This window comes from Oryctolagus cuniculus, chromosome 7, assembly GCF_051225735.1.
Source record: "Oryctolagus cuniculus isolate XC-2025 breed Fujian yellow rabbit chromosome 7, ASM5122573v1, whole genome shotgun sequence".
Classification (NCBI taxonomy): domain Eukaryota; kingdom Metazoa; phylum Chordata; class Mammalia; order Lagomorpha; family Leporidae; genus Oryctolagus; species Oryctolagus cuniculus.
This window is the reverse complement of record NC_142873.1, coordinates 43,900,891-43,927,906: the sequence shown is the minus strand read 5'-3', so window position 1 is coordinate 43,927,906 and position 27,016 is coordinate 43,900,891. Positions and strand designations below refer to the sequence as shown.

The 27,016-nt window shown below is 63.2% G+C and overlaps 3 protein-coding genes across 9 annotated transcripts; 1 reads left to right on the top strand and 2 right to left on the bottom strand.

Moving 5' to 3' along the window:
• Window positions 1-59: 59 nt before the first annotated feature.
• On the top strand, window positions 60-9,339 carry TRIM46 (tripartite motif containing 46). Of its 4 annotated transcripts, none has more exons than XM_002715427.6 (10): window positions 60-525; window positions 1,871-2,132; window positions 2,349-2,692; window positions 3,348-3,491; window positions 3,611-3,706; window positions 4,282-4,535; window positions 4,830-4,951; window positions 5,931-6,233; window positions 7,004-7,301; window positions 8,208-9,339. In XM_002715427.6, the coding sequence occupies exons 1-10, from the start codon at window positions 190-192 to the stop codon at window positions 8,599-8,601; spliced, it is 2,553 nt and encodes an 850-aa protein (XP_002715473.4). In that variant the 5' UTR covers window positions 60-189; the 3' UTR covers window positions 8,602-9,339. The 4 variants fall into 4 exon arrangements, with proteins under 4 accessions (XP_002715473.4, XP_008262578.4, XP_089155997.1 ...); XM_008264356.5 differs by having other exon boundaries at window positions 431-1,122; XM_051858581.3 differs by lacking the exon at window positions 60-525 and adding an exon at window positions 1,512-1,588.
• Window positions 9,340-10,194: 855 nt separating this feature from the next.
• MUC1 (mucin 1, cell surface associated) lies at window positions 10,195-14,739 on the bottom strand. Its single transcript, XM_051858582.3, has 7 exons — window positions 14,548-14,739; window positions 12,309-13,984; window positions 12,153-12,208; window positions 11,898-12,031; window positions 11,657-11,772; window positions 11,425-11,574; window positions 10,195-10,560 (listed from the first exon to the last, which is right to left on the bottom strand). Exons 1-7 carry the CDS (start codon window positions 14,609-14,611, stop codon window positions 10,486-10,488), a joined length of 2,271 nt encoding a protein of 756 aa, XP_051714542.2. The 5' UTR covers window positions 14,612-14,739; the 3' UTR covers window positions 10,195-10,485.
• Window positions 14,740-17,032: 2,293 nt separating this feature from the next.
• On the bottom strand, window positions 17,033-26,891 carry THBS3 (thrombospondin 3). Of its 4 annotated transcripts, none has more exons than XR_016210588.1 (23): window positions 26,588-26,781; window positions 25,365-25,571; window positions 24,599-24,855; window positions 24,406-24,508; window positions 23,743-23,769; window positions 23,495-23,577; window positions 23,348-23,399; window positions 23,074-23,222; window positions 22,341-22,481; window positions 22,035-22,112; window positions 21,603-21,755; window positions 21,291-21,401; window positions 21,099-21,206; window positions 20,651-20,810; window positions 20,233-20,351; window positions 20,048-20,096; window positions 19,631-19,824; window positions 19,295-19,473; window positions 19,134-19,182; window positions 18,808-19,004; window positions 18,403-18,575; window positions 17,429-17,568; window positions 17,033-17,342 (listed from the first exon to the last, which is right to left on the bottom strand). XR_016210588.1 is itself a non-coding variant. In XM_070077594.2 (23 exons), the coding sequence occupies exons 1-23, from the start codon at window positions 26,664-26,666 to the stop codon at window positions 17,284-17,286; spliced, it is 2,871 nt and encodes a 956-aa protein (XP_069933695.1). In that variant the 5' UTR covers window positions 26,667-26,891; the 3' UTR covers window positions 17,033-17,283. The 4 variants fall into 4 exon arrangements, 2 of the variants coding, with proteins under 2 accessions (XP_069933695.1, XP_089155996.1); XM_070077594.2 differs by having other exon boundaries at window positions 20,048-20,100; window positions 26,588-26,891; XM_089299870.1 differs by having other exon boundaries at window positions 20,048-20,100; window positions 23,355-23,399; window positions 26,588-26,698.
• Between the last annotated feature and the right edge of the window lie 125 nt (window positions 26,892-27,016).

The window sequence follows — 27,016 nt, the reverse complement described above, 5'->3', positions numbered from 1 at the left end:
CTCTGGCCTCTAGCCCACTTCTGTCTTTTTTGACATTTATGTCGTCTCTAGTGCCTGCTCCTCAAACCTCCCTGTCCCGCGATCCTTGCCCCAACAACCCAAAATGTAGTGTTCTGCAACCTGGAGCATCTTCATCTGAAAGTAACCTCTCTGGTTGAGTTAAAACTCGAAGCAATTTAGAATGCGAATATGAGAAATGGCTCTATGCTCAAACCCCCTAATCTGTTAAACCCACCAACCCCCCAACCCACCCCACGCACGGCCTCCCCAGAACCACGTGGGGAGAACTATTTCCCACCCCCAACCCCGACGGGCGCTGTTCGAGGCCGGTCCCTGGAGCATGCGCAGTGGCATCTCACCCCCACCCCCTCCCCACACCCCCACCGGGCTCCTGCATCGAGCCCCGGGTTCGCAGCCGCAGCCGGGATCGGGCAGCCAGGGGCGGGCGGGCACAGTAGGGCCATGGCTGAGGGTGAGGATATGCAGACCTTCACGTCCATCATGGATGCACTGGTTCGCATCAGTGTGAGTTAAGGTGGGGTCGAGGGCAAGGGGAGGGGGCGTTTCGGGGTCCGGGACAAGCCCGGACCTTGAGCAGGTGGGAATCCAGGAAGATGCCGGGATGTAGTCGGGGGGCTAGTGATGGCAGATACGACCGGGAGCGTCGGGATGCAGGTACTAGCGGGCAGCCCCCGGCAGCCGGGAGCGGGGTGCCGCGGAGGCGTCTGCCTGCCGGGGCGTGGGGAGCATGGCGCTGCCCAGACGCCGCGGGCGGGCCGGGGTGGCCGCCAGCAGTGCACCAGGGCCGGGGCTATCAAGCACAGGGGGCTCGGGAGAGCCTGCGTGCTTTCCAAGAAAACTGAGGCCAGGTGGGAGGCAAGGGAGGAGGCGCCCCAGGGTGCGTTTCCCAATTTGGACCCCTCCCCAAGACCCCACCCCACCGCACCCCCACTCAGGGCTGCCTCCGAGACTGCGGTTGTCATGGCAACCCGTGCCCGGCTCTCCCAGGGGCGGTGCCAACCCTGCTCCCCCCCACCACTTCCTTCCCCCTCCCTCCCTGTCCCTCCCTCCTTTGTGTCAGCTGCGCCCCTGACCGGGATGGCTGCGAAGAGAGGGACCAAGGTGAGGTGTTGGGGGTGGGGCATAGCCTGAGGACCCCCCCTGCCACCAGAAGGGGGAGGGATACTTCCGGCGGGGAGGGGGGCGAGGAGGCGGGGCTCTTGTATCCCCTTAGCTTGGGGTGGGGGTTGCAGCTGGTTGCCACGATGGGAAGGGGCGGAGGGCCGGAGGGTGCGCGGGTTTGGTGGGGGGGCATCTTGGGAGGCGGAGTTGGGATCCGGGGGCCCCAGGAGATGGATGGGGAAGTGAAGGATGCCGGAGCGGCCACAGGCCAGAGTCACGGCGGGAGGACCGCAGGGACTGGCAGGAGGCCGGCGAGCCTGCGGTGCCTGGCGAAGGGGAGGGGGCGTGCGTGGGAGAGGGGTGCCAGAGAAGGGGGGGCGGGGGTCCGCACCGAGCTGCGGAATGGGCGGTGCCCTTGAGAAAAAGGCCGTGGGCCAGAGGCGCCGACTCGGAGGGATGCCGGCAGGTGAGGGAGGCTGCCAGCCCTGGCTGCTGCGGCCCAGCCGTGGGGGTGGGGCTTGAAGGTGGGGGAGGCAGGCGCTCCAACCTTGGCCTGTCTGCGGGCCTTCTTTCTGCAGCAGGGAAACCGGGGGCCTGGGCACGCTCCTAGGCGCAGACCTGGGAGCTAAAGCAGGTGTTGGGGGAAGGACGTGGGTAGCTTGTCTGGCCCCTCCCTGGGGACAGCTGAGAGGCCTGCGGAGATGCCCAGGTGCCCACGCTCTGACCCGGCCTCTCGGTCCCTCTGCAGACGAGCATGAAGAACATGGAGAAGGAGCTGCTGTGCCCAGTGTGTCAGGAGATGTACAAGCAGCCCCTGGTGCTGCCCTGTACCCACAACGTGTGCCAGGCCTGTGCCCGAGAGGTGCTGGGCCAGCAGGGCTACCTGGGCCACGGCGGGGACCCCAGCTCGGAGCCTACCTCTCCTGCTTCCACCCCTTCCACCCGCAGCCCCCGCCTCTCCCGAAGAACACTCCCCAAGCCAGACCGCCTGGACCGGCTGCTTAAGTCAGGTAGGGCTGGGGCGGGGGCGGGGCGGGGCAGGCTGTCCATCAGGAAGGTGAGAGTGGTCCGTGCCTGAACAGGACGTCTGTCTGTCTGTCTGTCAGGGCTGGCAGTACTGCTCACCCAGGCTCCAGCGAGAGCTGGAATTAGCTCCTTTTGTAACTGAACAGATTTGCTCACCCCCAGCCGGCTGTAATTCTCACCTCCTCTACCTCCGCCCACAGGCTTTGGGACGTACCCCGGGAGGAAGCGAGGTGCTCTGCACCCCCCAGCGATCGTGTTCCCGTGCCCAGCCTGCCAGGGCGACGTGGAGCTGGGGGAGCGGGGCCTGGCGGGTCTCTTCCGGAACCTCACCCTGGAGCGTGTGGTGGAGAGGTACCGCCAGAGTGTGAGTGTGGGAGGCGCCATCCTGTGCCAGCTGTGCAAGCCCCCACCGCTCGAGGCCACCAAGGGCTGCACGGAGTGCCGAGCCACCTTCTGCAATGAGTGCTTCAAGCTCTTCCACCCGTGGGGCACTCAGAAGGCCCAGCATGAGCCCACCTTGCCCACCCTCTCCTTCCGCCCCAAGGTGAGCCAGCCTACGGAGGGAAGGAGGGGCATGGTGGTGCTGGGCCCATGGCTTCCAAAAAGAAGGTGGGCAGGGGGTGGCCCTTGTCACACTCTCTCCCCCCACCCCCCAGACAGAGCAGTCCACAGCTCTGGCCTTCTCTCCTGTAGCCTGGGGATGATGGCATGTGCCTTGCAATACTCGTCCCTGCAAGGTTGTTAACAAGAGCACATGGGACAATGTTTATTCACTCAGGAGTGTTATCTGTGCATTAAATTCGCCTGTATGCATTCTTTCCTCTAACAAATATTTATGGAGCACCTCAGTGTGTGGGGCTATTGTAGGTGTTAGGAGTGCAGCAGTAAACAGAATGGACAAGGTTAAATATCAACCACAGGCTCAGATTAATTCCCATCATTACTGTTGTTCCCACACATGGCAGGGAGGTGGATTGAGGGAGGAGCAAGGCTGGTTTGAAACAGGCATTGCCCAGAGACTGCAGGAAAAGCTCTCGCTGATGCCAGTGTGCACCACCAGGTGGCACTGTGGAGTACCGCTGGCTGCACTCCCCTGGGCTCCCGGACCACTTGTGCGGGGTGGGCTCCCGTCCCACCTGCCCCAGGGGCAGTGCACACTCCCAGTTAGCTGCCTATCTCCCTGCCCTTTGTGTCCCTAGGGCCTGATGTGCCCGGACCACAAAGAAGAGGTGACCCACTACTGCAAGACATGTCAAAGGCTGGTATGCCAACTCTGCCGGGTGCGTCGCACCCACAGTGGGCACAAGATCACACCAGTGCTCAGCGCCTACCAAGCCCTCAAGGTGAGACCCTTCCCCACTCACCTGCGGTGCTGAGCCACAGTCACACCCTCCCACACCTCTGCCTCACCACCGGCTTCCGCAGAACCCAGTGCGATGCCCATCTCTTTCTTCCCCCTCAGGACAAGCTGACAAAGAACCTGACATACATCCTGGGAAACCAGGACACGGTGCAGACCCAGATCTGTGAGCTGGAAGAGACCGTGAGGCACACTGAGGTGAGGGAGGCCGCCGAGGTGGGCCCCGGGCCCTGCTTGGGAGTGCTGGCCAGCAAGGGGTGTGGGTAGGAGTGGCCCAATCTCTTTGCTGCACACTCAGGAAGCCCTTGAGGGGTATGTGTGTGTGTGCGCGCGCGTGCACACACATGTTTCGGTTCTGGTTCAACCAGGTTGGCAGGAACACAAGTGTCCCAGGCCAGGTCCACCTGGGTTGCAGCAGCGGTTGGGCTGCTGTGGCTCACATGCCTTCAGGTCTGCCGAGGGTAGCACACTCAGTGTGATCCAGGGGCTGACAGCTCTGATAGTTTCTGCCAGAATGCTCGAATCAGCTGACCCCAGGACAGGCACAGAGTGCAACCATGGCCCCTTTTATTTAGGTGAGGGCTTAAGCAGTTGGGAGCGTGATGTGAGCGTGCAGAAAGGTTAGCACGAATGGGCAGACGTGGAGCCCATCTGAGGGTATGGGAATGGGTCGCTAGGACTTCCCCCAGAACCTTTCTGAGCCTAGCCTAGCGTGGCGTCCCAAAAAGCAAGACAGTAAGTTATGCATCCCTCGGGTGTTGTTCCCTGGGCAGGTGAGTGGTCAGCAGGCCAAGGAGGAGGTGTCGCAGCTGGTGCGGGGGCTGGGGGCTGTGCTGGAGGAGAAGCGAGCGTCGCTGCTGCAGGCCATTGAAGAGTGCCAGCAGGAGCGGCTGGCCCGTCTCAGCGCCCAGATCCAGGAGCACCGGAGCCTGCTCGATGGCTCAGGCCTGGTGGGCTATGCCCAGGAAGTACTGAAAGAAACAGACCAGCCCTGCTTTGTGCAGGCAGCCAAGCAGCTGCACAGCAGGTATTCAGGGGTGTGGCGCAAGGGCCCAGGTCTCCTGGGGGGGCAGGGGCATTGTGGTTGGGGCCATCACCCAGGACAGTGTCTGCAGGAGAACTTACAGGCAGAGAGAGAGAGAGAGAGAGAGAGAGCTGGGGCCCCGAGGATTTTCTTGAGGCCAAACTGACACCAGCTTATCCCCCGGAGCCAAGGAAGAGACACAGAGCAGACGCTGGGGCTGCGGGGGAGCGAGGCGGCCTCTGGGAGAAGGGGAGCTGCCCGGATGGCAGTGCCTGACCCTTTTATGCCCCATCCCAGGATTACCCGGGCTACCGAGGCCCTGCAGACATTCCGGCCGGCTGCCAGCTCCTCCTTCCGCCACTACCAACTGGATGTGGGCCGTGAGATGAAGCTGCTGACGGAACTCAACTTCCTGCGAGGTCAGGAGACGGCCGGGCCCCATGCCCAATCGCAGCCTTCTTCCCTTGCTCCCCAGCAGCGGGCCCGGGGGGCAGTGCCTACCAGGGACCTCCTCGGCCTCCTGCCCGGCCTGGCCAGCCTCTCCTCCCGCCCAGCCCACCCTGCCACGCCGCCCACCGCGCTCAGCGCTGCTTCTCGCTCTCTTTGTTTGTAGGCTGTGGCCACCGCGGACTCTGCTCCGGAGCACCCCAGGCAAGTCAGCGGCCCTGCCCCGGGGGCCCTGCCCCCCGCCGGGCCACCCGTCCCGCCCCGCAGCCCCCACACAGCTCCACCACCCACTCACTGCTTCCTTTCTTCCTGCCTTCACCCAAACTCCTGGTCCTTCCACCGTGTCACCCACTTCTGCCTTCTGTAGGCACTTGCCCAACTCTGGCCCTTCTGACCTTTTGTCCTGGTGGCCTTGCCCCTTGGACCTCCATTCTCCTCCCCGTGGCCTCTGCCCCTGCCGCCACGCCTGCTTCTCCCCTCTGCTGTCTCCCCATTGTCTATCTTGCTGACTCTTGCACCTCCCACCGGTCCCATCCCCCTCTGCCCCGCTCAGGCTCCTCTTGCCTGGCTCCCAGTGGCCTTTGCCTGCCTCACCCTGGGGCTCCTCTGAACTCCCAGAATGTGTAGGCCCGAAGCACCCCCAGAATGCACCTGCCCCAGTACCCTCAGGGGACAGAGGAGGACACTGAGGCCCAGCGGGTGGGGAGTGACTTATTTCAGGCCAGAGTGAGATAGCAGCCAACCGGGCAGGGCAGAGCACAGAGCTCCTGAACCCCACCCAGCCTCTCTCTTCCCTTGGGCCCTGCCCACCCCAAGCCTGATGCCCCAGGGAGTCTGCCCCCAGCTCCCCCTCACCCACACTCACCCCCCCGGCCCCCGCTGCTTTCCCCTCCCCCGCCATGCCAGGCCGACCGGCAGGCCCTGACCAACCTGTGTTGTCTTTCCCAACAGTGCCCGAGGCGCCCGTCATAGACACCCAGCGCACCTTTGCCTATGACCAGATCTTCCTGTGCTGGCGGCTGCCGCCCCACTCGCCCCCGGCCTGGCACTACACCGTCGAGTTCCGCCGCACGGACGTGCCTGCCCAGCCGGGCCCTGCACGCTGGCAGCGGCGGGAAGAGGTGAGGGGCACGAGTGCGCTGCTCGAGAACCCCGACACCGGCTCCGTGTACGTGCTGCGCGTCCGCGGCTGCAACAAGGCCGGCTACGGCGAGTACAGCGAGGACGTGCACCTGCACACGCCCCCGGCACCAGGTGAGTGAGTGCACAGCCGGGGGCGGGGTGGGGGCAGGGCTGAGCTCCAGCTGGACCGCCAAGGTTCAAACCCCAGCACCACCTCTGGCCAGCTATGTGTCTTCGGGCCAGTCTCTCAGCCTCTCTGAACTTCAGAGTCCTCTTCCATGGGGATGATACCACCACTCACCTCACAGCGTGGCCGTGAGGATTTTTTTTTAATTTTCTAGAGAAAAGTGCCAGATAAATTAAAAAAAAAAAAAGATTTAATTATTTATTTGAAAGGCAGAGTTGGTTCACTCCCCAAATGGCCGCAATGGCTGGAGCTGGGCCAATCCAAAGCCTGGGCTGCAGACCACAGGGGAGCCGCACGGCCTGAGTAAGGGGCCCCAGAGGTAGGGGCTAAGCTTAAGGGTATGAGCAGCACAGCGTGGGGGGACGAAGCAGACAGAGATGACAATGGTAGTGTCACAGCAGAGGCTCTCCATAGGCCCCGCCACGGCCAAGGGCTCACGGGAAGCATTGAGTCAGCTGGGGCTGGGACCCTGGTATATGTGTCCACTAAACACTCTCCCTGGGGTCCCTTGCCCATTTTTTCTCCACATGCCCCCCTCCAGTTTCCCACACCCTGTTCCCCAGAGCCCACTGCCTGCTGCTGGTGACCAAACACCTTGGCCACCTTCTCCGTGTTCAGAAACGCCCCCGTGTCGTGCACCAACACCCCACAGTCCTCAGCGCCCGTGTTTGCCCCCGGAGCCCACCCTTCTGTCTCAACCCCCTCCTCCTTCCAGTCCTGCACTTCTTCCTCGATGGCCGCTGGGGTGCAAGCCGAGAGCGGCTGGCCATCAGCAAGGACCAGCGAGCAGTGCGGAGCGTCCCGGGGCTGCCCCTGCTGCTGGCTGCGGAGCGGCTGCTCACCGGCTGCCACCTGAGCGTGGACGTGGTCCTGGGCGACGTGGCGGTGACCCAGGGTCGCAGCTACTGGGCCTGCGCCGTAGATCCGGCCTCCTACTTGGTCAAGGTGGGCGTTGGGCTGGAGAGCAAGCTTCAGGAAAGCTTCCAGGGTGCCTCGGACGTGATCAGCCCCAGGTCAGAGCCCTCTGGAGTGAATGGGGCTGGGGGCCCTGGGTGGGAGCCGGGAGCAGGACAGAAGTGGCAAAGGGGGCGCACACTCGCTGGGGCGGGGCGGAGCGGAGGAGGGGCTGCAGAGGAAGCCAGGCTGGGAGGCCTGTGGCCAGGGCAGAGGTGGACTCAGCCAAAGGGTCTTTGGGGACTGATTTTCCCAGTGTGGTCGGGGAAGGGGTGACAGAGGAGAGCCAGCTCCACGTCCCTCCATCTGATACCCCCGTCCCACCAAGCCTCTGCGCCCCTTCCCCCAGGCAACCCATTCCCAACGTCTTTTCTCCATAACACGGTTTCTCTGCGACACCTCCTTCCCCCACATCCTTCCTCAGCATCCTAAAGTCCTCCCACAAACGTCCCATCCCCACAGCCCTCCTGTCCCCAACATCCTACGTAACAGCATCCCACCACCACCCCATTTCCTCACAATGCCTCCTCCCCAGCTCCAAGTCCCTCCTGGACTCTGTTCTTCCCAATCCCGCATCTCTGTAAAGTTTCTGACTCCAACCACCCCTCCCCTCTCCCCACGCCCCCTCGACAGCCGGACCCCACCCCCCGCCCCCCACTCCTCAGCATCACCGCCCCAGCACTGTTTCCCTTGACCCCGTCCTGTCCAGGTGGGTGGGAGCCACGCTTCTCCAGTGTGCTTTAGCAGTTCCTGTCTTCTCCCCACACCCCTCTTGCCGGGTGCCCCTTTCTCCCCAAACCACACCCTCTGCCCCCACACTCCAACCCCTGTCTCTTCTCCATGCTCTCTGCTGGTACCCCTGCCCCACCTCTTCAGCCTGCTGCTCCAATATCCCATCATGCCAACCTCTCAGCTCCCTTTACCCCAGCCCCAGTGCCCTGCCAACCCGACGCCCGCTTTTGCAGGTACGACCCAGACAGCGGGCACGACAGCGGGGCCGAGGACGCCGCCGTGGAAGCATCGCCGCCCTTCGCCTTTCTAACCATCGGCATGGGCAAGATCCTGCTGGGGTCCGGAGCGAGCTCCAACGCGGGGCTGACGGGGAGGGACGGCCCAGCAGCCGGCTGCACGGTGCCCCTGCCGCCCCGCCTGGGCATCTGCCTGGACTACGAGCGGGGCCGAGTCTCCTTCCTGGATGCGGTGTCCTTCCGGGGGCTCTTGGAGTGTCCCCTGGACTGCTCAGGGCCTGTGTGCCCGGCCTTCTGCTTCATTGGGGGCGGGGCGGTGCAGCTACAGGAGCCCGTGGGCACTAAGCCTGAGAGGAAGGTCACCATAGGGGGCTTCGCCAAGCTGGACTGATCCTCCCAGGCCCTGGTGCAGGCCTCCTGGCGCCCGGTTACCCCCTCCCCGCGGCAGCTTCTCCCCCAAACTTTCTACCACGTGGCCCCGCCCCTCAACCTGTGTCTGTGTCTTTGCAGGGCTTTCTCTCGACTAAGGGACTCCCCCGTGTCCACCCCCCTGGATGTCCCCCGTTCTCTGACCCACACCTTCCAAGTTCTCCGGCCCATGCCCTGTCCTTGGCATCTCACCCAAGTCATGGAGAGAGCCCCTTCCCCATCCTTGCCCTGCACCCCCAGCTCGAGGGAGGGAGAGTGCCTGGAACACCGGGCCTGACTCAGCTCTGCCCGTTGCCTGCCAAGCTCCTTGCGCCACTGTTATTGACCTGCAGCCTTGAGGCAAGCAGGCACTTTGGCCAGTGTCCAGGAACTCCTTGGAGAGGGGCAGGGGCCCGCCTGTCATTCCGCTTTATTTATTTGGACCCCCATACCTTCCAGCCGCATGCCCCTCACGCCCTATTCCTTCCTGCATGCGTTCGTTACCTGTCCCGCACCCATGCCCATGTGCCAAGTCTCCCTTGGGGACCCAGCTGAAGCCGGGTGTCCCCACTGGGTCGCGCCCGGCAAGGCCTCTGGTGCCTGCTGCTGCCCCCCTGCGGTGGGTTCTGCTAGGCGTGTGCGGAGCAACCGCTGTCACTGTCACGGTTTCTAAACAATAAACTGGGAGGCCAGGCACATCTCTGCCTGCCCTAGGCGTGTGGACCGTTCCTGTTAGCTTCTGCGCTGCGTGTGGCGGTGGAAGGACCCCATGGTGCCCTGCCGTCGGGGCGCGCAGGGGTGTCTGGTGAATATGGCGCCTGAGGCCAGCCCATCCCCAAGCCAGGCCCCCCTGAACCTCCCGTCACACAGGTTCCGAGCCCAGGCCCGAGGCGACCATGGCCGCCAGGGGGCGCAGCGCCCAGCCTGTTGGCGCCTAGCCCTAGACGGGGCGTCCCGGCGGCGCCAGGGTCCTGGGAGAGTATGGTTGGGAGCGCAGGCGCTGTGCCTGGACCCAAAGCGGCCAGGGAGCCAGAACCACTTCCCCATTCCCAGGGTGCCGGGAGCCCACCCCAGAGGCAGCGGCAGGGAATCAACAGGGGGAGGGGGAGGCTGGGGGAGGGCAGGGCCTGGCGCCTGGGCCCGGATCTGACCCAGCCCCCGCTTATCGCAGCCGTGTTGACTCTGCGTGGTTATCGCTGCCCAAGGGTTTACTTCACACCCGGGCAAGCTAAGAATAGAGCTCCTGGGGGCACGGTGCCAGGGGGAGAGGAGGGCGCAGGCAGGCAGGCGGCTGCAGCCGGAGGGAAACCTGGGCCCTAGGTGGAGCCGTCTGCTGTCCCACCAGAGCCCGCCTCGGTTTCGTTTCCTTCTTCCTCCAGCGCCGCCAGGCATGGGCGAGAGGTGACTCCCTGCGCCACCCTGTGCCCCAGTGTCTCCTCTTCCTCCACTTTCACCTCTCAAGCAACATCTGCGCCTCCTTGTCTCCCTCCCCCGCCCCTTCACAGACTCCTTCCAGGCCCCCCTCCTCCCCAGCGCCGCCCCCCTGCCTGCCAAGGATCACAGAAGGAGGCACAGGTCAGCGCAGCAGGAGGCGCGTTTTATTCAGTCCGGATCGGATCGATCCCCATCCAGGATTTCCAAGCCAGTCCTTATGAGAGCCACCCTCCCTCCCCACCCAGGCCTGTCCCCCAGGGGCCGGGACAAGCGTCGCCAGGTGGAGATGATGGAGGGGCTTGCTGGGGCCGGAGGGCCAGCGGTGGGCAGCCCATCTGGACGGCGGCTCCCAGCGCAGAACGGTGCAGGGGCTCTGGAAGGGAGGATTCTGAGGGAGGGGCTGGCACGGCTGGCCCTGGTGAATGACATGTCCCTACAAGTTGGCAGAAGTGGCTGCCACTGCTGGATTCGTGTAAGAAAGGCCGCTACCACCGTTGCCCGCAGATACCTGGGTGGGGGGAAAAAGGGGACCAGGGTGAAGGGTAGAAGCCAGCTCCTAGGACCCCTGGATGGCACTCCAGCCTGGGCTCACTGGTCAGAGGCCTGGCCTGTTCTCAAAGGGTTAATTCGAAGTGCGCACCTGCCGGCCCCACAGGCAGCCAGGTGACTGTAAACAGGGCTGCTCCTCCCTCCTCTCCCCCTCCCTCCCTCCCAGGGCTCTAATCAGCCCCCTTGTCCCTCCCCCCTTCTCCCTCCACTCCGTTCCTTCAGCTCAAGGGGTGTGTGTGTGTATGTGTGTGTGTGTCCACAGGCGCTGGCAAAACTGGAAGAGGAAGGTCCCCAGGAGGCGGAAAATGGGGACAAGGAAAGGAAACTCCTGTCTCCTCCCCCACACTAAGTGGCTCCGCAGTCCCAGGAGGCTGCAGTAATTATTTACCAGGTCCCGTGGAGCAAGGCCAGGAGAAGAGGGAGGGGTCCTTGCTTCCTTGAGCTCCCAAGGAGCCCCTGCACCCACGACCCCCGGCCTTGTGCAATCTGCTCTGGGCGGTTGGGTCGTGAAAGAGGCACGGGTGCTGGCTCTGGCCACTGCAGCAGAAGGGCTCCCTGGGGCGCAGAGCCCCACCCATTTCACCTCTGGGCATCCCAACCAGTACCGCCCTGGTGCCAGTTCAGCCAAGCAGTGACCGTGGGCGGGAAACTGGCATTTGGGAGTTTGGGAATGCTGGTCACCACCTCCCCAGGCCCATTCCCCAGGGTCCCTCAGACCACTCTCACCAGGGTCTACACCTCCTGCCGCCTCTCACCTCTCCCAAGCTCTTTGGGTTTTTCCAAATTCCCTGCCCAGTCAAAAGCCTCAGCTTCCCATCCTCACCTCCTCATATGGGCTCCGTCTGGTGCTGCCAGGGGGCACGTAGCGGCCGTGGGTGTGGTAGGTAGGGTACTCACTCATGGGGTGGTAGGTATCCCGGGTCGGGAAGAGATCCAGCTGCCCGCAGTTCTTGCGACGGCACTGACACACGGCCTGGGGAGGCAGGTTGGTTACCTGGGCCAGGAGGGTCCTTCCACCAGCGGACTCCGGTCAAGGCCAGAGACCAAGCACTCACCAGGGCTATGAAATAGATGATGGCCAGCGCAAGCAGGACACAGACCAGCACGAGCAGGGCGATCCCCCAGCCTGGAACTCCAGACTGGGCAGAGGAGGGAGACAGAACATCACGCACTGAAAGGAAAGAGCCGTGGTCAGGACAGTGTCCCAAAGGAGACAGCCCCATGTCCTCTGCCAGCACCACGGAGAATGGCAGGGGCCCCGCACAGCGCCGGGTGCCGCTGGGGAAGCAGCCTTACCTGTGACTCTTGAAATGTTCAGGTTATACCTGGCTGCTTGCGGTATATTCTGAATAAACTGTGACTGCACCGTGACTTCATTGGTGCTGCCCTCCTGGAAGGCCAGAATCAAGTCCACCACCACGGATCCTGGCCTAGCCATGGGGAGAGAGATGACTGAGCCGCAGGCCCCAGCTCTGGCTCAGCACTGTCCCCAGCCGTGACAACAACCCCCCCCCACACACACACCCCCAGGGTCTGCACACGGAACTGTACCTGAACCTGATACCAGAGAGGCCCAGGAAGTTCTTCTGTCCATAGATCTGTGAAATCTGGGGTGAGAGGGCAGGGAGTCAGGCTTGCTGCAAAGCACCACCCCCCAGCTCCAAAGACTGCTTCAGGGGAGCCAGCAGAAGCCAGGCAGACACCCACCAGTGCCGAAACATTCCTCTGCAGCTCTTGATAGTACTTGCTGCTTGGATCCTCCAGGGAAGAATTGAACTGCAGGTTGGTGATGTAAAAAGACAGGAAGAAGAAAGACAAACCAGCAGACACCTGGGGAGCAGTGCTCTGAGTCGAAGTGGTGACAGGAGAACCCGTGCTGTGGCTGGGGCTGGGAAGGGTGGTGGGAGTGCCAGTGTGGCTGGGAACCGAAGATGGTGTGCTCAGAGTGCCAACTGGCATGGTGGTGGCCAGGGCAGAGGTGACTTCGTGGACGGGGGAGGTGGCTGAGACCGACGTGGGGCTGGTGGCCGGGGCCGAGGTGACTTCATGGACGGGGCTGGTGGCTGAGACCGACGTGGGGCTGGTGGCCGGGGCAGAGGTAACTTCGTGGACGGGGCTGGTGGCTGAGACCGACGTGGGGCTGGTGGTCAGGGCCGAGGTGACTTCATGGACGGGGCTGGTATCTGAGACCGACGTGGGGCTGGTGGCCGGGGCCGAGGTGACTTCGTGAACGGGGGAGGTGGCTGAGACCGACGTGGGGCTGGTGGCCGGGGCAGAGGTAACTTCGTGGACAGGGCTGGTGGCTGAAGCTGAGGTGACTTCATGGACGGGGGAGGTGGCGGAGACCGACGTGGGGCTGGTGGCCGGGGCAGAGGTGACTTCGTGGACGGGGGAGGTGGCTGAGACCGACGTGGGGCTGGTGGCCGGGGCAGAGGTGACTTCGTGGACGGGGCTGGTGGCTGAGACCGACGGGCTGGTGGCCGGGGCAGAGGTGACTTCGTGGACAGGGCTGGTGGCTGAGACCGACGGGCTGGTGGCTGGGGCAGAGGTGACTTCGTGGATGGGGGAGGTGGCTGAGACCGACGTGGGGCTGGTGGTCAGGGCTGAGGTGACTTCGTGGACGGGGCTGGTGGCTGAAGCTGAGGTGACTTCGTGGACGGGGCTGGTATCTGAGACTGACGTGGAGCTGGTGGCCGGGGCAGAGGTGACTTCGTGGACGGGGCTGGCGGCTGAGACCGATGGGCTGGTGGCCGGGGCAGAGGTGACTTCGTGGACGGGGCTGGTGGCTGAGACCGACGTGGGGCTGGTGGCGGGGGCAGAGGTGACTTCGTGGACAGGGCTGGTGGCTGAGACCGACGGGCTGGTGGCTGGGGCAGAGGTGACTTCGTGGATGGGGGAGGTGGCTGAGACCGACGTGGGGCTGGTGGTCAGGGCCGAGGTGACTTCGTGGACGGGGCTGGTGGCTGAAGCTGAGGTGACTTCGTGGACGGGGCTGGTATCTGAGACTGACGTGGAGCTGGTGGCTGGGGCAGAGGTAACTTCGTGGACGGGGCTGGTGGCTGAGACTGACGGGCTGGTGGCCGGGGCAGAGGTGACTTCGTGGACAGGGCTGGTGGCTGAGACCGACGGGCTGGTGGCCGGGGCAGAGGTGACTTCGTGGACGGGGGAGGTGGTTGAGACCGATGTGGGGCTGGTGGCAGGGGCAGAGGTGACTTCATGGACAGGGCTGGTGGCCAAGTCTGATGCAGGGCTTGTGGCTGGGGCAGAGGTGACTTCGTGGACGGGACTGGTGGCTGAGACCGACGTGGGGCTGGTGGCCGGGGCAGAGGTGACTTCGTGGACGGGGCTGGTGGCTGGAGACGTGGTGGAACTGACAATCTGGCCTGGAATGGCAGCAGAGCCTGAGCCAGGGCTGAGGGTGGGGAGTGAACCGCCGGTCATGCTTGCAATGCGTCTCTCAGCGGAGCCGGGCCCTGGCCTGCTTTGGAGAGCCAAGGTCTACTTTTCCGCTCTAGCTGGGGACAGAAGCCTTAAGAACCACTGGGTGGGAGGGCAAATCTAGGTGAGGGGAAAATGGAACTTCTGGCAGGAGGACTGGAGCCTGAACAGCAGCCCCAGCCCCAGGCCCGGCCCTTAGCCCTCCTGCTCTCTTTCGGCCTGCACTGCGCCCCACCCCCACCCCCCGCTAGCCTAAATCTCCATTCCTAGGACCCCTCTCCCCCAGGACCTTCACCTGCCCCTACCCTCCGGCATGGGGGGTGGGGGGTGGGGGTGGGAGTGCTTCTTCTCAGCCCATCTTTAGCCCCTCTCCTCCCAGACACAGACGGAGCCGCCCCAGTCTACCATTTCTGGCTCTGGTGGAGCCATCTGCCAGAGAATAAAACCCACAGAGGGCCCGCAAGACCACGAGACCAGGCTGACCCCCTCCCCACCTCACACCCCTCACCTGTAATCCCTGGGAGCAGTAGCAGCAAGAAGAAAGGGGACCGGATGTCCATGCCTGGTGGCATGGCGGTGGTGAGCTGGGTGGGGAGGGGGCAGGACGCACCCAGGCCGGCGCTGCGTGTGAGGTGGAGCGGCACCGGCGCCTGCCGCTTTATACCGGTCCCCCCTCCCGCCCTAGGCACAGCCGGAGCAGGTGACAGGTGATAAAGCCCCGCCCCCTCCTCCCTTCCCTACCTCCTTCTTTTTCCTCTTCCTCCTCCCCAGTCATTCCTGGGTAAGTACGTGGGCTCCAATCACTCAGCCCTCTGACGACCTGTTTGTTTTCCAAGGGGCCTCCCCCTTCCATCAGCCACTCCCTGGCTCTAGGTGGGGGGTGGGGGACAGTCTGGGACTTGGGGCCCTCTGCCTTCTAGTCTTAGCCGGAGGATTGCAGCCAAGGTGAAGAGAGAGCACACAGAAGTGGGCTGCTTCAAGGTCCTGGACAACCAAGCCTGGACGCCCACCCTTAGGGCCCCCACTCCACTTCCCCACGCTCTCTGGGTCCTTGGGAGCCGCACGGGTGCGGGGCCGAGAAGAAACCAGACGGGTTGATAATGAGTGCACCAAGTGGTAGTTTTGGACTCCCTCCCCCCAACACTTCCCGGAATAGCCCCACCCTTCTAACCCCTCCTTGTCCCGTTCCACATGCAGTTCTAGCCTGAAAACCACATTGCCCGCCCGGGCCAGACTTTCCAGTAGCCTGGGTTCCCTCCATGGCATACTGGGGGTGCGGTGTTGGGGGGAGAAATTTCCACTTAAAGACCGACGAAACCTGGGCTCCACCGAATCCTAAGGACCTTTCCAAGCCTTCGCCTGGAGCGGCAGCCCCGCCGGAGGGAGCTCCTGCCCTCTGGCGGTCACCCGTAGCCTCGCGGGGCGGCCTGCACGGCCGAGTGGCGCCCCGATCCGGAGCACTGCGGGTCGGGAGGTGCGGCCTGGGTGAGGGGTAAAGAGACGCCGCGGCGGGGGTGGGGCGCGCGGGACCCCGGCGAGAGGGGTCAGTGCCCGGGCAGAGAGGGAGGAGCGCACTGCGCGCAGCGGCGCCTGGCGGTTTCAAGACAGGGACGCGGAAGCGCATAGGGGCGGTTTGAGGAGGAAATGGAGCTAGGTGGGTGGGGTCCTCAGGTATGTGGAAGGGGCGTCGAAATGTGTGGGAGGGGACGAAGGAATGTGGGAGGGGAGCGGGTCAGGTATGGTAAGGGCAGTTTCGTATTTAGGAGGCAGAAAGTAGGCGGGGCAGCGGAACCGAATTCAGGGGCCCGAAGGATCTTCTGGGGAAGTGGGTGGTATCATTTGGGGCCGGTGGCACGTGGTGAGCAGCAGAATTCTCTGTGAAGGTGCGGGATTGGCAGGACCGGGAGGAACTTTGAAGGGCAGAAGTATTTGGGGGCAGGGAGGTCTTTGGAGCTGCAGCGGCACGTGGTGCTCAGGGCGTGAGCCCGGTGTAGCGGTACCGGGCTGTGGTCCGGGCCAACAGAAGCAGTTCGGGTTGTAGTAGGGAGACAGTCTTCGGCTCCAGCGAATACACACTGGAAAACAGGGCTTTGGAAACACTTGGGTGCGAAGCCAGATTGGAGGGGGATCCTGGACTGGAGGCGGCAAGGGACCCGACGCCCGCGCCCCGCGCCGCTCACTCTCCGAGACGCGCCTTTGTGCGGCGGGCGCGGCGCAGGGCGGAGCGGGGGGCCATACGTCAGCGCCCCCGGCCGGGAAGCCCCCCACCCGCTGCTAGAGAAAGTGCGAGTATCTAGGTGGGCGGCCCCAAACCTCAACTCCTGACGTTACCAGGCAACAGCCATTCAGCCCGGTTGCTGGGAGACGCGTCACCATGGCGACGGCTCCGCGCCGCGCGGTCGGAGTATTTAAAGAGCAAGCGCGCGCAACGCCCCGGCGTCGGAAAGCGGCCTTCCGGGGCACCGCGGTCTCCCTTGCTCCCCGCACCCCTCCCCCTTACCAGCCCCCTTCACCCTTCCGGGCCTTCAGGGAGAACCCAACTTCCCAGTGCACCCCTGGGCCTCTGGCCTGGCCAGCTTCAGACTGTGGGAAGCGGGACCCCGGGCCCCGGGCGGGCGGGAGGGACGGGACGCGGTGCAGTGTTGTTCTTTCCCCCGCCAATATTGCACTCGTCCCGGCCTCCGGCCCCCTCGGCCCCCCGGCCTCCCCCTCTCCCGAGCGGGGCAGCCCCCGCCCTTCTGGCTGTCGATCCCGGCTGATCTAAGACTGGAGTGTCGCCGCTGCCGCCGTGAGTAAGTGGGGCTGGGAGAACTTGGGTGATCTCTCAAGCCAGCACCCCGTCCTGCGCTTAACTCTGTCTGGAGCCTTCTCCACCCTTGCCCCAAACTCAGCCAAACTTTCCATTCTCCTAGCCTTTCTCTGTTACCCACTCAGATTCCTTGCTGTTCGCCACCCAACCCCGGAAAATCCCTAAAATAAGCAATGGCACTGGCTTAGAAAACAACCGGACTTTATGGCAATGGGGGTGTTGTCTTTCCTGGGTTAGTGCCTGAGTAATACCCCGTGATGATTCCCCATGCCCTGACCAGTGGGGTCACTAAGCCCTCTGTGGCTGAATTCCGTGGAGGGCCAGAGGAGGGTTTGTGGGTGCCCCGAGGGGCTGCAGCCTAGACCCCAGGGTCTCCAGGATGGACCCCAAAGCCAAAGGGTCTAAAACCAGGATTCTGAATCCGGTGACACCTCCTCACTCCCTTCCCTGGAGCAGCTGCCTCCGGAATGGCTCAAAGTCCTCGGGCACTGTGTCTGAGGAAGGGGAAACAGGGGAGTTCAGAGGCCGTGTTCTCCAGGGAGGGCACGGGGGTCAGGCTGACGTCGGTCTAGAGCCTCACCGTTGCATCGGTACTGCAGGTTGGACCAAATGATGTTTTCTTGGGAGAAGCAGAATACACCAAGACGCCCCCCTCGCATGGAGGTGTCAATGATCACCCCAGAATCCGCCACTAGCTGGGGACCCTCATAGAGCTTCACCCTGTCCAAGATAGGGGTGTGCATTGGCGCTAGAGTATTGGTGCCCCCCGGGGGGGGTCACCAGGCCCAGGGGTCCTGCTCGTCCCCAGCCCCCCCCCCCCCAGCTCACCAGGCCTGAGAGAGGGAGGGAGGGAGCAGAGGGAGGGAAGGGGTACTTTTCTCAGGCCTGGGGCCCCTAGCTCTTTGTCAGGCCCCTTTTGCATCTCAAAGCACCAGCCGCATTCCTAGCGAGGATTGGGTTGCCATGACGATGAGCACAATGGGCTGGGGGGTGAAGTCACCCGCTTCCCAGGCTCTAGTCCACCCCCCTTTATCCCTGCCCTGGCGCCCCACAGCCCCAGGCACCTTAAAGGGGAACCAACCCAGGTCCCTGGACTCTGGGCTCTAGTGGGTAGAGAGCCGAGTCTCTAAGAAGAACCACATCCCTTCCCCTCCCAGTTAAGCCCACCAACCTGGGACCCTTGGAGGGAAACACAGAGTTGTAGACAAAGTACTGAACTAAGAGGCCTTGTGAAGTCTTGGCCTCTTAGGTTTGCTGCTCTGTAAATGCTGGGCCTGTCTTGGTTAGGCACTTGCATGAGGCGGGCTCTGGGCTCTCCCAGGTCAGGGGCCCCAAGTGACGTGCCACCGCCACAAGATGAGCCTGGGGATGAGGCTCCCGGGGATCTGTAAAATGCATCTAGCCTGGCACCTTCCCTTCACAGAGGGGAACAGAGACTGCAGCACACAGCAGCCTCTGGGTCCTGCGACTGTGGGGAGAAGGGAGATAAAGAGAAAGGGCCACAGCCCCTGCCCGCCCCGGCCCCAGGCAGAGGGGTGATGCCCCTCTCCTCACCGGATGTAGCCGACTTGAGGCCGGTGCAGCAGCTGCCATCGATAGGAAGTCTTGTCGCGCCAGCCCACGTTTCGTGGGTCAGCCCACAGCAGCCGGACCTGGTCAGGGGTGTGGCCTGTGTGCCACAGGGCATTCCGGAGGTGCTCTCCTGGGCCCGACACTGAAGTCACTGCCTGGGGGTCATTGGCAAAGGCAGTGAGTCAGCCACCAGGATGAGTGGGGGTGGGGGGTGTGGCAAGAGATCTGGATGTGCAGGAGGCCGGGGAGAAGGCCCTGAGAGCTGCCCTCCAAGCCAGGTGTCTGGGTAGGAGGGCTCAGGGTCACGCCGGCTGTAGGGTTAAGGGGGAGAGCTGGGGGGGGGGGCTGGGAGGGGCCCAGGGTGGGCAATCTAGGCAGCTAGGTGACCTTGAGCTGCAGCCCTGGCTGAGCCACGGCCCGGAAGGGCGTGGCCTGCCAGTAGGTCTGCTCCGTCTGCTTCCACATGACCACATAGAAACGGCCGCTGTCCTGATAACTGAAGAGAAAGCCTGCGTAGTCGTCGTCAGTCACTGTGTTCACATGGAAGGTGCCTTCAAAGTCCACGCCATTGAAGGCCGTGTAGCCTGAGGAGGGGTGGGGGGAGAGGTTGGAGGCAGCGGGGTGGGGGTGGGGAAGGCCCTACTGCCTTCCCCTCTCACGCCCTGTGCTCCTGGAGGGTTGCTGATATCACAGACTGGATGTCCCGTACATACCAACCGCCAGGCCGGGGTCACTGTTCATGGTCTGAACGATTTCCATGCCCTGGGGGTGTTCAGTAAAGAAAAAGGCCCTGAGCCAGGTGCAGTGACCCCCGCCCAGGCCCCACTCTGTGGTCCGGGCTAACAGCACCCAGCCAGCCCACCGCCCTGCGTACCTGGTTAAGCACGACCCAGTTTGGGTCAATCTGAGCGTCACCCTCAGGATCCAGGACGACGGTCTGGTAGGCACGGAAATCTGTGAGGGTCACCTCTGCACTCTCGGGACACACGTCGAGGGGGTCGACCACCGCATCGTTGTCAAAGTCGTCCTCACACACGTCGCCGACGCCGTTGCCTGGGTGGAGTGAGGCCGGGCGCTCAGGAAGGCCCTGGCCCTGCCACAGCAGGCCCTCCCGCCTCCTGCTCCTGGTCCCCCACCCTGAAGGGCCAGCAGCCTCCCCTGAGCAGAGCCCTAGCGGGCCAGCGCCCCCCACCCCGGTACCCAGCCTCACCATCTGAGTCCTTCTGATTGGGATTGGGCACCAGCCGACAGTTATCGGGACCCGGAGGCACGTAATCTGGGATGCCGTCATTGTCGTCGTCCCCGTCACACTCGTCTCCGAGTCCGTCGTTGTCCGAGTCGAGCTGGGAGCTATTTGGCAGCCGTGGGCAGTTGTCCTTGGTGTCCTGATGCCCGTCGCCGTCGCTGCTCGGGACAAGGGGCATCAGGTAAAGCCTCCAAAGGCAGCCCCCGCCCCCTACAACCTGTGCCTTTGCTTAGGGGTCTGTGGCGTCTCCCCTCTTTCCACCCGACCCCGCGCAGTCAGGACAGAAGGTGCGAGTGACTTCCTGCCCGACGGGGGGTGGAGAATGAAGGCTAAATCCTGAGGAGGGTTGAAGACGCCCTTCCCTCTCGGCCCGGACCCCACCTGTCTTCATTGGTGTCACACACATCGCCCACCAGGTCGCTGTCTGCATCTGTCTGAGAGAGGGGGGCCTGTTTTCACCAACTCCCCTTGGTAGCTCTGCAGGGGGTGGCCCACTTCCCACCCACAGGGCTGGGACTTCACCCGCACACTTCCCCACCCCCGCCTGCCCTGGTCGCGCCCTGTACCTGGGTGGGGTTGCTCATCTCGGGGCAGCTGTCACAAGCGTCTCCCACCCCATCCTCATCCCTGTCTGTCTGTAGTGGGTTGGGTACTTTAGGGCAATTGTCCAGTCCGTTGGGGATGCCTTGAAGAGATGGGGGTGGCACGCAGTCATCATTAGAATGTGCTGCGCCTTCTTCTGGACCCCTGAAGGCCCCATGTTTCGCTCCCCCCTGGTCCAGGGGACAACTGTGCCTGGTCTCACCCTGTAGACCCACACCCTGCCTCACATTTGCACTCACACCTGCTGCAGGTACCCCCTCCCCCACCCCGGCCCCTGGGCCAGCCCCCACAGACAAACCTCCCACCTCCCTGCCTCACTTCCTGCCCCATGTGCAGATTCTCCCACGTCTCCCAGCCACCCCCTCAGCCCCAGGCCTGCACCGTCCCCATCCACGTCGTTGTCACAGGCGTCTCCTTCTCCGTTGCCATCTGTGTCCTTCTGGTCATTGTTGGGAACGTTGGGACAGTTGTCACAGGCATCACCAAATGAATCTGTGTCCGAGTTCTGCTGGTCCTTGTTGGGGAACAGCCGGCAGTTGTCCTGGGCAAAGCAGTGAGGGTCAGGTCTCCCCTGAATCACTGGCCATCTCACGCCAGCCATGTCCCCGGGTCCTTGTCTAAGATCACCGCCCCTGTGATGGTCCACCTGTTTGGCACAGTCCCACTCCTCCCTCAAACCTCCATGTAGTCCGCCTTGTCCTGGGCACCAGGTTATGGCTCCCTGTAGAGCTGCCAGGGGCCGAGGAGAGGCAGGACCATGGGGTGAGGGGATAAACACCAAGAGAGCAGAGGAACTAGCGAGGGAAGGGCAGTGCAGTCGGGGAGCCACCTCGACATTCTTGATCCCGTCCCCGTCAGCGTCTTCATCGCACTGGTCCCCCACACCGTCGTTGTCAGCATCTTCCTGCCCGGAGTTGGGTGTCAAGAGGCAGTTGTCCTGAAGTTGGTGGGGGGTAGGTGGATGAGTACCAGCCTGGCCCAGCCTGGGGCTCCCCACCACACTCACCCACTGCTCCTGCACCTGCTTGCAGTGTTTGTTGTTGTCCATGCAGGGCAGGGCCTGGTCCGGATAGCCGTCTATGTCTGTGTCGGGGCCGCACACGTTCCCGTTCCCTGCCCAGCCCACATTGCACTGGGCCAACACAAAAAGGCATGGGTTGGCAGCTTGAGCCAGCACCCCGGGCCCCACTGCATCCCCTGCCCCAGGCTCTACCTTCCCCACCCGCCACTTCCTGGGCCCAGGTGCACCTTTGTTCCCATAAATCCCCCCACCCCATCCCTACTGCTCTCCCAAGATTCTCCCTTTTCCTACCGAGCTGCTGGCCTCGCTCACCTGGCAGGACACTGCACCATTGCGTTCAAAGAGACAGTGAGCATGGACGTGACAGGGGCTGTGGGCTGGGCTGTGGCACGTCCGCGCGGGCAGGCAGCCATGGCTCTGGTTGCCCAGGAAACCCAGGCGGCAGGGACCACACTTGAAGGAGCCCTAAGAATTGGGAAGCAAGGTGAGCCCACCAGGCATCAGGGCCAGGCCTGCTGCACCTGCAGGGCACCTGTGGGGTGGAGGATGGGCACTCCCAGCCATGCCAGGGTTATCAGTGTCTCATGACAACCACACTTTCCAAACAAGGAAGTGAGGCTCAAAAAAAGTTAAAGAACTTCCTAGAGGTCACAGCTGGTAAGAAGCAGAAGCCAGAGTTCCAAAGCAGGTCAGGTAAACAGCTCATCTAAAGTGCTGGGGAAGGAGGAAGGGCGCCCGGCTCACCACAGTGTTGGTACAGATGGAGTTGGGGTCACAGCCGCCATTGTTGCCATCATTGCATTCATCAATGTCGTTGCAGACCTGGAGGGGCAGACTTGGGGTAGAACCAGACCCGAGCTGGGGCCCCGTGCATGCAGGAGAGGTCACTGCTGGGGTCTCAGGCCAGGAACGTTGATCGTAAGCCCCAACCCAAGCTGATGCACCGCCAGCCACATCCCAGTTACCTCAAGGCTCCCATGCCCAACCCAGAAGCACCTGGCTGCTACGAGAAGCCAGGACCCCTAGGCCCGATGCACTGCCCAACCTGACCTGCTTGCTGGCCCGGGCGTAGTCGATGCCCACACCGGACACCCGTGTGCCCTTGTACCCTCGAGGACAGGCCTCACAGTGGAAGCCGGGCATGGTGTTGACACAGCGGGAACCCGGGAAGCAGGGGTCAGCGTGAGCACACTGGGGACCAGAAGAGAAGGCGGAAGTCAGGCCTCTTCCTGGGATCCTATGGCCACCCCGACCCAGCACACTCCAGGCTAGCGACTCACTTCCCCAGCTCCCTCCAGCCTGCCTGGACATCTGGAGCCACACTTTTTTTTTTTTTTTTTTTTGACAGGCAGAGTGGACAGTGAGAGAGACAGAGAGAAAGGTCTTCCTTTTGCCGTTGGTTCACCCTTCAATGGCCGCCATGGCTGGCACACCGCGCTGATCTGATGGCAGGAGCCAGGTACTTATCCTGGTCTCCCATGGGGTGCAGGGCCCAAGCACTTGGGCCATCCACTGCACTCCCTGGCCACAGCAGAGAGCTGGCCTGGAAGAGGGGCAACCGGGACAGAATCCGGCGCCCCGACCAGGACTAGACCCGGTGTGCTGGTGCCGCAAGGCAGAGGATTAGCCTAGTGAGCCGCGGCGCCGGCATCTGGAGCCACACTTCTTTGCTGGACTCTGCCCTGTCCCTGACCCTGGACTCCTGCTTCCCAACACTGCCCCCGCCCTTGTGGGCCTCCCCCCAGCCTTCTCTTCTGCACACAGTGGCTTCTGCTGCCCCCACCTCATTGATGTCGGTGCAGTGGGTGCCGTTGCCCTGCAGGCCCGGGGGGCAGGGCCCACAGCGGTAGCCAGGGTACTCATACACTTCCATGCAGTCCACGCCTCGGAAGCACGGGTTGGGGCTGCAGTGGGAACGCTGTTCGTGGAAGCCTGGGGGGTGGGCACAGTCAGAGCCACCCAGGAGTCACCGTTTGAATCACCAGAAGCAGAGGCTGAAGCCACAGGGTGGGGAGCACGGTGGTGCCGTCTGGAGCCCGCCCTGCTCTCCCACTCACCGCACACCTGACACTCCATGATGGTGTTTCGGATCAGGGACATCTCCTTCACCTGGCAGGCAGAGGGCAGGGAGGAGTCAGCTGGTACCCACCACACACACACCCCGCCCCCGGAATCAGCCCCGCCCTCCCCTGGCCCATGCACACCTGGTCTCGGATGTCATCCCGCAGCTCCACCAGGATCTGGTTGAAGAGGGTGAGCTGGGTGACCAGCGCTTTGGTTTGCTCCCCTGTCAGGGCCCAGGGTCGGGGAGAGGCTCAGAACCAGGGGGTCAGCACCGGCCCCTCCCTGGGCATTAGGCTGGCACTAACTGAAGAGGACCTGGTTTCAGGCCGCTGCTGACACCTGGGGCCTGCTCCGCCCCCTCACCCCTTCCACCTTGAGGCCAACTTACCTAGAATGGAGTGCAGGGCGTTGGCCACTAGAGAGGACAAGAAAACAGGGTGGGCTGGTGAGGAGGAGGTTGGGATGGGGGGCTGGAGCCTCAATGAATGGGGTTTTGTTGGGGGGGCACAGGTGATGGACAAGCAGCACGAGGTGAGGGACCCTCTAAGGGGGTCGCCCCACAGGAGATCAAAACTTAGTCCCAGTTCCCTGGCAGTGGCAGAAGGCCCAAATGAAAGGCCACCAAAAACAAAGCCAAGGCTTCCCTTCAAAGGTCTCTGTTCCTTGAAGTATGTAGAAGTATCTTCTGTGGACAGGGAGCTCCGAGCATCCTCAGAGAGAAAACCAAGGGGAGAGAAAAGACCCGAGACCAAGCCATGATCTCCTTGCCCCCTCCCCCGAGGTCCTCAGTTTCATTCCTCTGTGGACTGTTCCCATTCTCTAGCCACCCTGGCGGGCAGGATAACCTGAATGGGGAGATTCTTCCTGACCCACATCTGCTGGGATAGCTACGCTGGAGATCACAGAGGCAGAGGCACAGGGTCCAGGGTGACCGGGCAGGAAGCCGTCAGGAACAGGCAGACCGAAGCACTGGGTGTTGCAGGGGGAGGGGAGGCCAGAGGCTAGGAGTCACCAAAGACCACCGTGTCAGCTAACAGAAGACTCACGTTACCTGCACTGTGGATGGACTCGTCCCCTTGGAATGGACATTCGCTCAGGGCACCTACCCGGGCCATGGAACCGCCCAGGATAAGTTTCATAGACTCCACGAAGCCCTAGGGGGAGGGGGAGAGCGGCAAAGGTGGGGCTCTCCCCTGCTGGTGCCAACTCTGCCTCCCCAGACGCTCCGGGGGCTTCCTACTCACCTGCATCCTTAGATAAGCCTTCTGTCCAGTCCTAATCTCCAGCCCACTGACCTCCGCGGGGGGGATGGGAGCCAGTGCTGGAAGACCAGCGTGTTGGTCTCCCAGTCTGCAGTCCACATAGAGCTGCAGGCCAGGACTGGGTCGGGACGGACCTCGGAGACGCAGGAGAGCTGTGTGCGTGCGCCCGTCGGCCAGGCCTGCTTGCTGTAGGTTCACTGCGTGGACCTTGCCATCCTCACGCTGGTACCGCACCAGCACTGCCCAGGAGGGGAGGTCAGTATGGGCCCTGCCCCCCACCCCGTCTCCCAGTGAGCCTTGGATCCACTCTTCTGGATACCACGTCCCTAAGGGTCGCTGCCCCCGATTGAGCTTTGGGCCCCTCAGCACCTCACACAATAGGTACAACCAGTGGTTCTCCGGCTGCTTTACAGACTAGGGCTTTGGCAGGCTTCAGTGGCACCAGAGCACTCCATCCTCTCCTAGGTGGCAGTGGGTTCTGTGCCCACCACACTGTCCCAGGGACGAGCTTCACCCTCCCTCCAGGCATCCCCCAGGGACAACCTCTCATCCCTGCAGATGGCAACCTCACCCTATCTTGGGGGGGGGGGCACCAGGCCTCCTGAGATGCCCCGTGGTGCTTGGGCACAGCCAGATGGGGTCATGGTCCCTAGCGGGAGCCAAGGAAAACAAGAGGCACCTAGGAGGGGGGCTGAGGGGACGTGCTCAAGGGGGCACCGCTGCGGGACAGGAGTTGCCCACCAGTCACCTTTGTTAATCTTGCCCACGACAGAGGCCTCCAGCCATCGTGTGTTGTCTTGGCGAGAGTAGAGGCCAAAGAGGACGCCACCCTGCTTGGGGGGCAGGCGGAAGGTGGACAAGAGGTAGATGTCCCCAGCAGTGAGTAGGGCTGTCCGGATCTTCTCTGCCACAGCCACCATCTGCCGGGACTCGCCCACAGTCAGCAGGTCGATCACTGGCCAGGCAGAGGTTATCAAAGTCAGAGAAAGGGGTTGAAAGCTAAGGCCTGCTGTCCCGATGCACCCTTAGGGGCGGGGCATTCCTAATCACCCCCACCCCCAGGCAGTGGTAGTCTCCACCTCCGGAGGACACATATGTGTCCCTGGATTTACCTCATTACTGCCTCTGCTATACCACTCGGAACCTGCAGGTCTGAGGCTCACTTGGACACACAGAAACAGCACCCCCACAAACTCAAGATGCCCCCACCAGGTGGCGCAAGGGAGATGCTGTGCTGATCCCAGGCAGGAGTGGCACCTGGTGCCCGCGGGTAGAAGTGGGAGGCAACGTCTCTTTCCACCGCTGGGTTTGGCTCCTACACCCTAGTGCCCATCCTCCCCCACTGGGGGCTCAGCACACTAGCTCTGGATAAGAACAGCTGCCCGCTGAGGTCTCCGACACCCCCCCCCCCCCCACCGTCTGGGCTCTCGCTTATGGGAATGTGGGACCCAGCTCCTCGGCCTCCTGTGTCCTGGCCAATCTGTGGTTTCCCCTCCAGCCAGGAAAGAATCTGTGCCTGTGTCATCTGCTCCAGTTACCTCTCCCACACCCAGGCCCATCCCATCCCATCCCACCAGACCTCCGGGAGCGCCCAGACCACTCTGTCCCCACCCCCGCCCCGAACTGCAGCAGCCAGCAGCCCCGGGGTGGGGGGTAAAGCCCGGGGACCTACTGCTGTCTCAGACCTTGGGGTGCCTACACCACTCCAGCCAGGAAGCCCTAGCATCCAGCTCGAGTCTCCAGCCCTGGCCTCAGGCCTGACCCTGGCTAGTTCCCACTCACCCACCAGTCCCTGTGCCCACTCCCTCCACCAGGCTATCTTGTCAGGAACTCCAGGCAGAGGAACCCTGCTCCAGCTCAATTTCAGGACTGGCCCCATCTCCCCTTGCTCACATGTTCCCTGCTACCTGAGCTGTAAATAGGTACACAGGGGAGGAGGCCGAGAGGGGTCTAAGATGTGGACAGGCTTACCCTGCAGGTCCTGACTGGCAGATGCGAAAGAGCAAAGCAGGAGAAGAGCCAAGGCCCCCCGAAGTTCCTGCGTCTCCATGCCGCTCGGCCGGCTCACTACCCCTGGCAGACAGGCGGCTGGGAGGGGAAAAGGCTAGGCGGAGAGCCGGAGCGGGGGGCGGAGGGACGGAGGGGGGAGTCGAAGGGGGGGCCAGAAGGCGGGTGAGGGGGGGCTGAAACAAAGAGCTGCCAATCACCCTGGAGGCATCACCAGCGCCGGGAGCCCAGGGTACTGGGAAAGTCTTGGAGGCCTCCTTGCCTCTCCCGGCCCCTCCCTAATGGTCCTCTCCCCAGGTGCCTTCCTCTCCCCGGTCATCCCGTTGTTGGGGCCTCAACACAGCACGACCAAAGGCTACTGTTTTCTGCAACACACAGGCAGGGAAGGCAGGA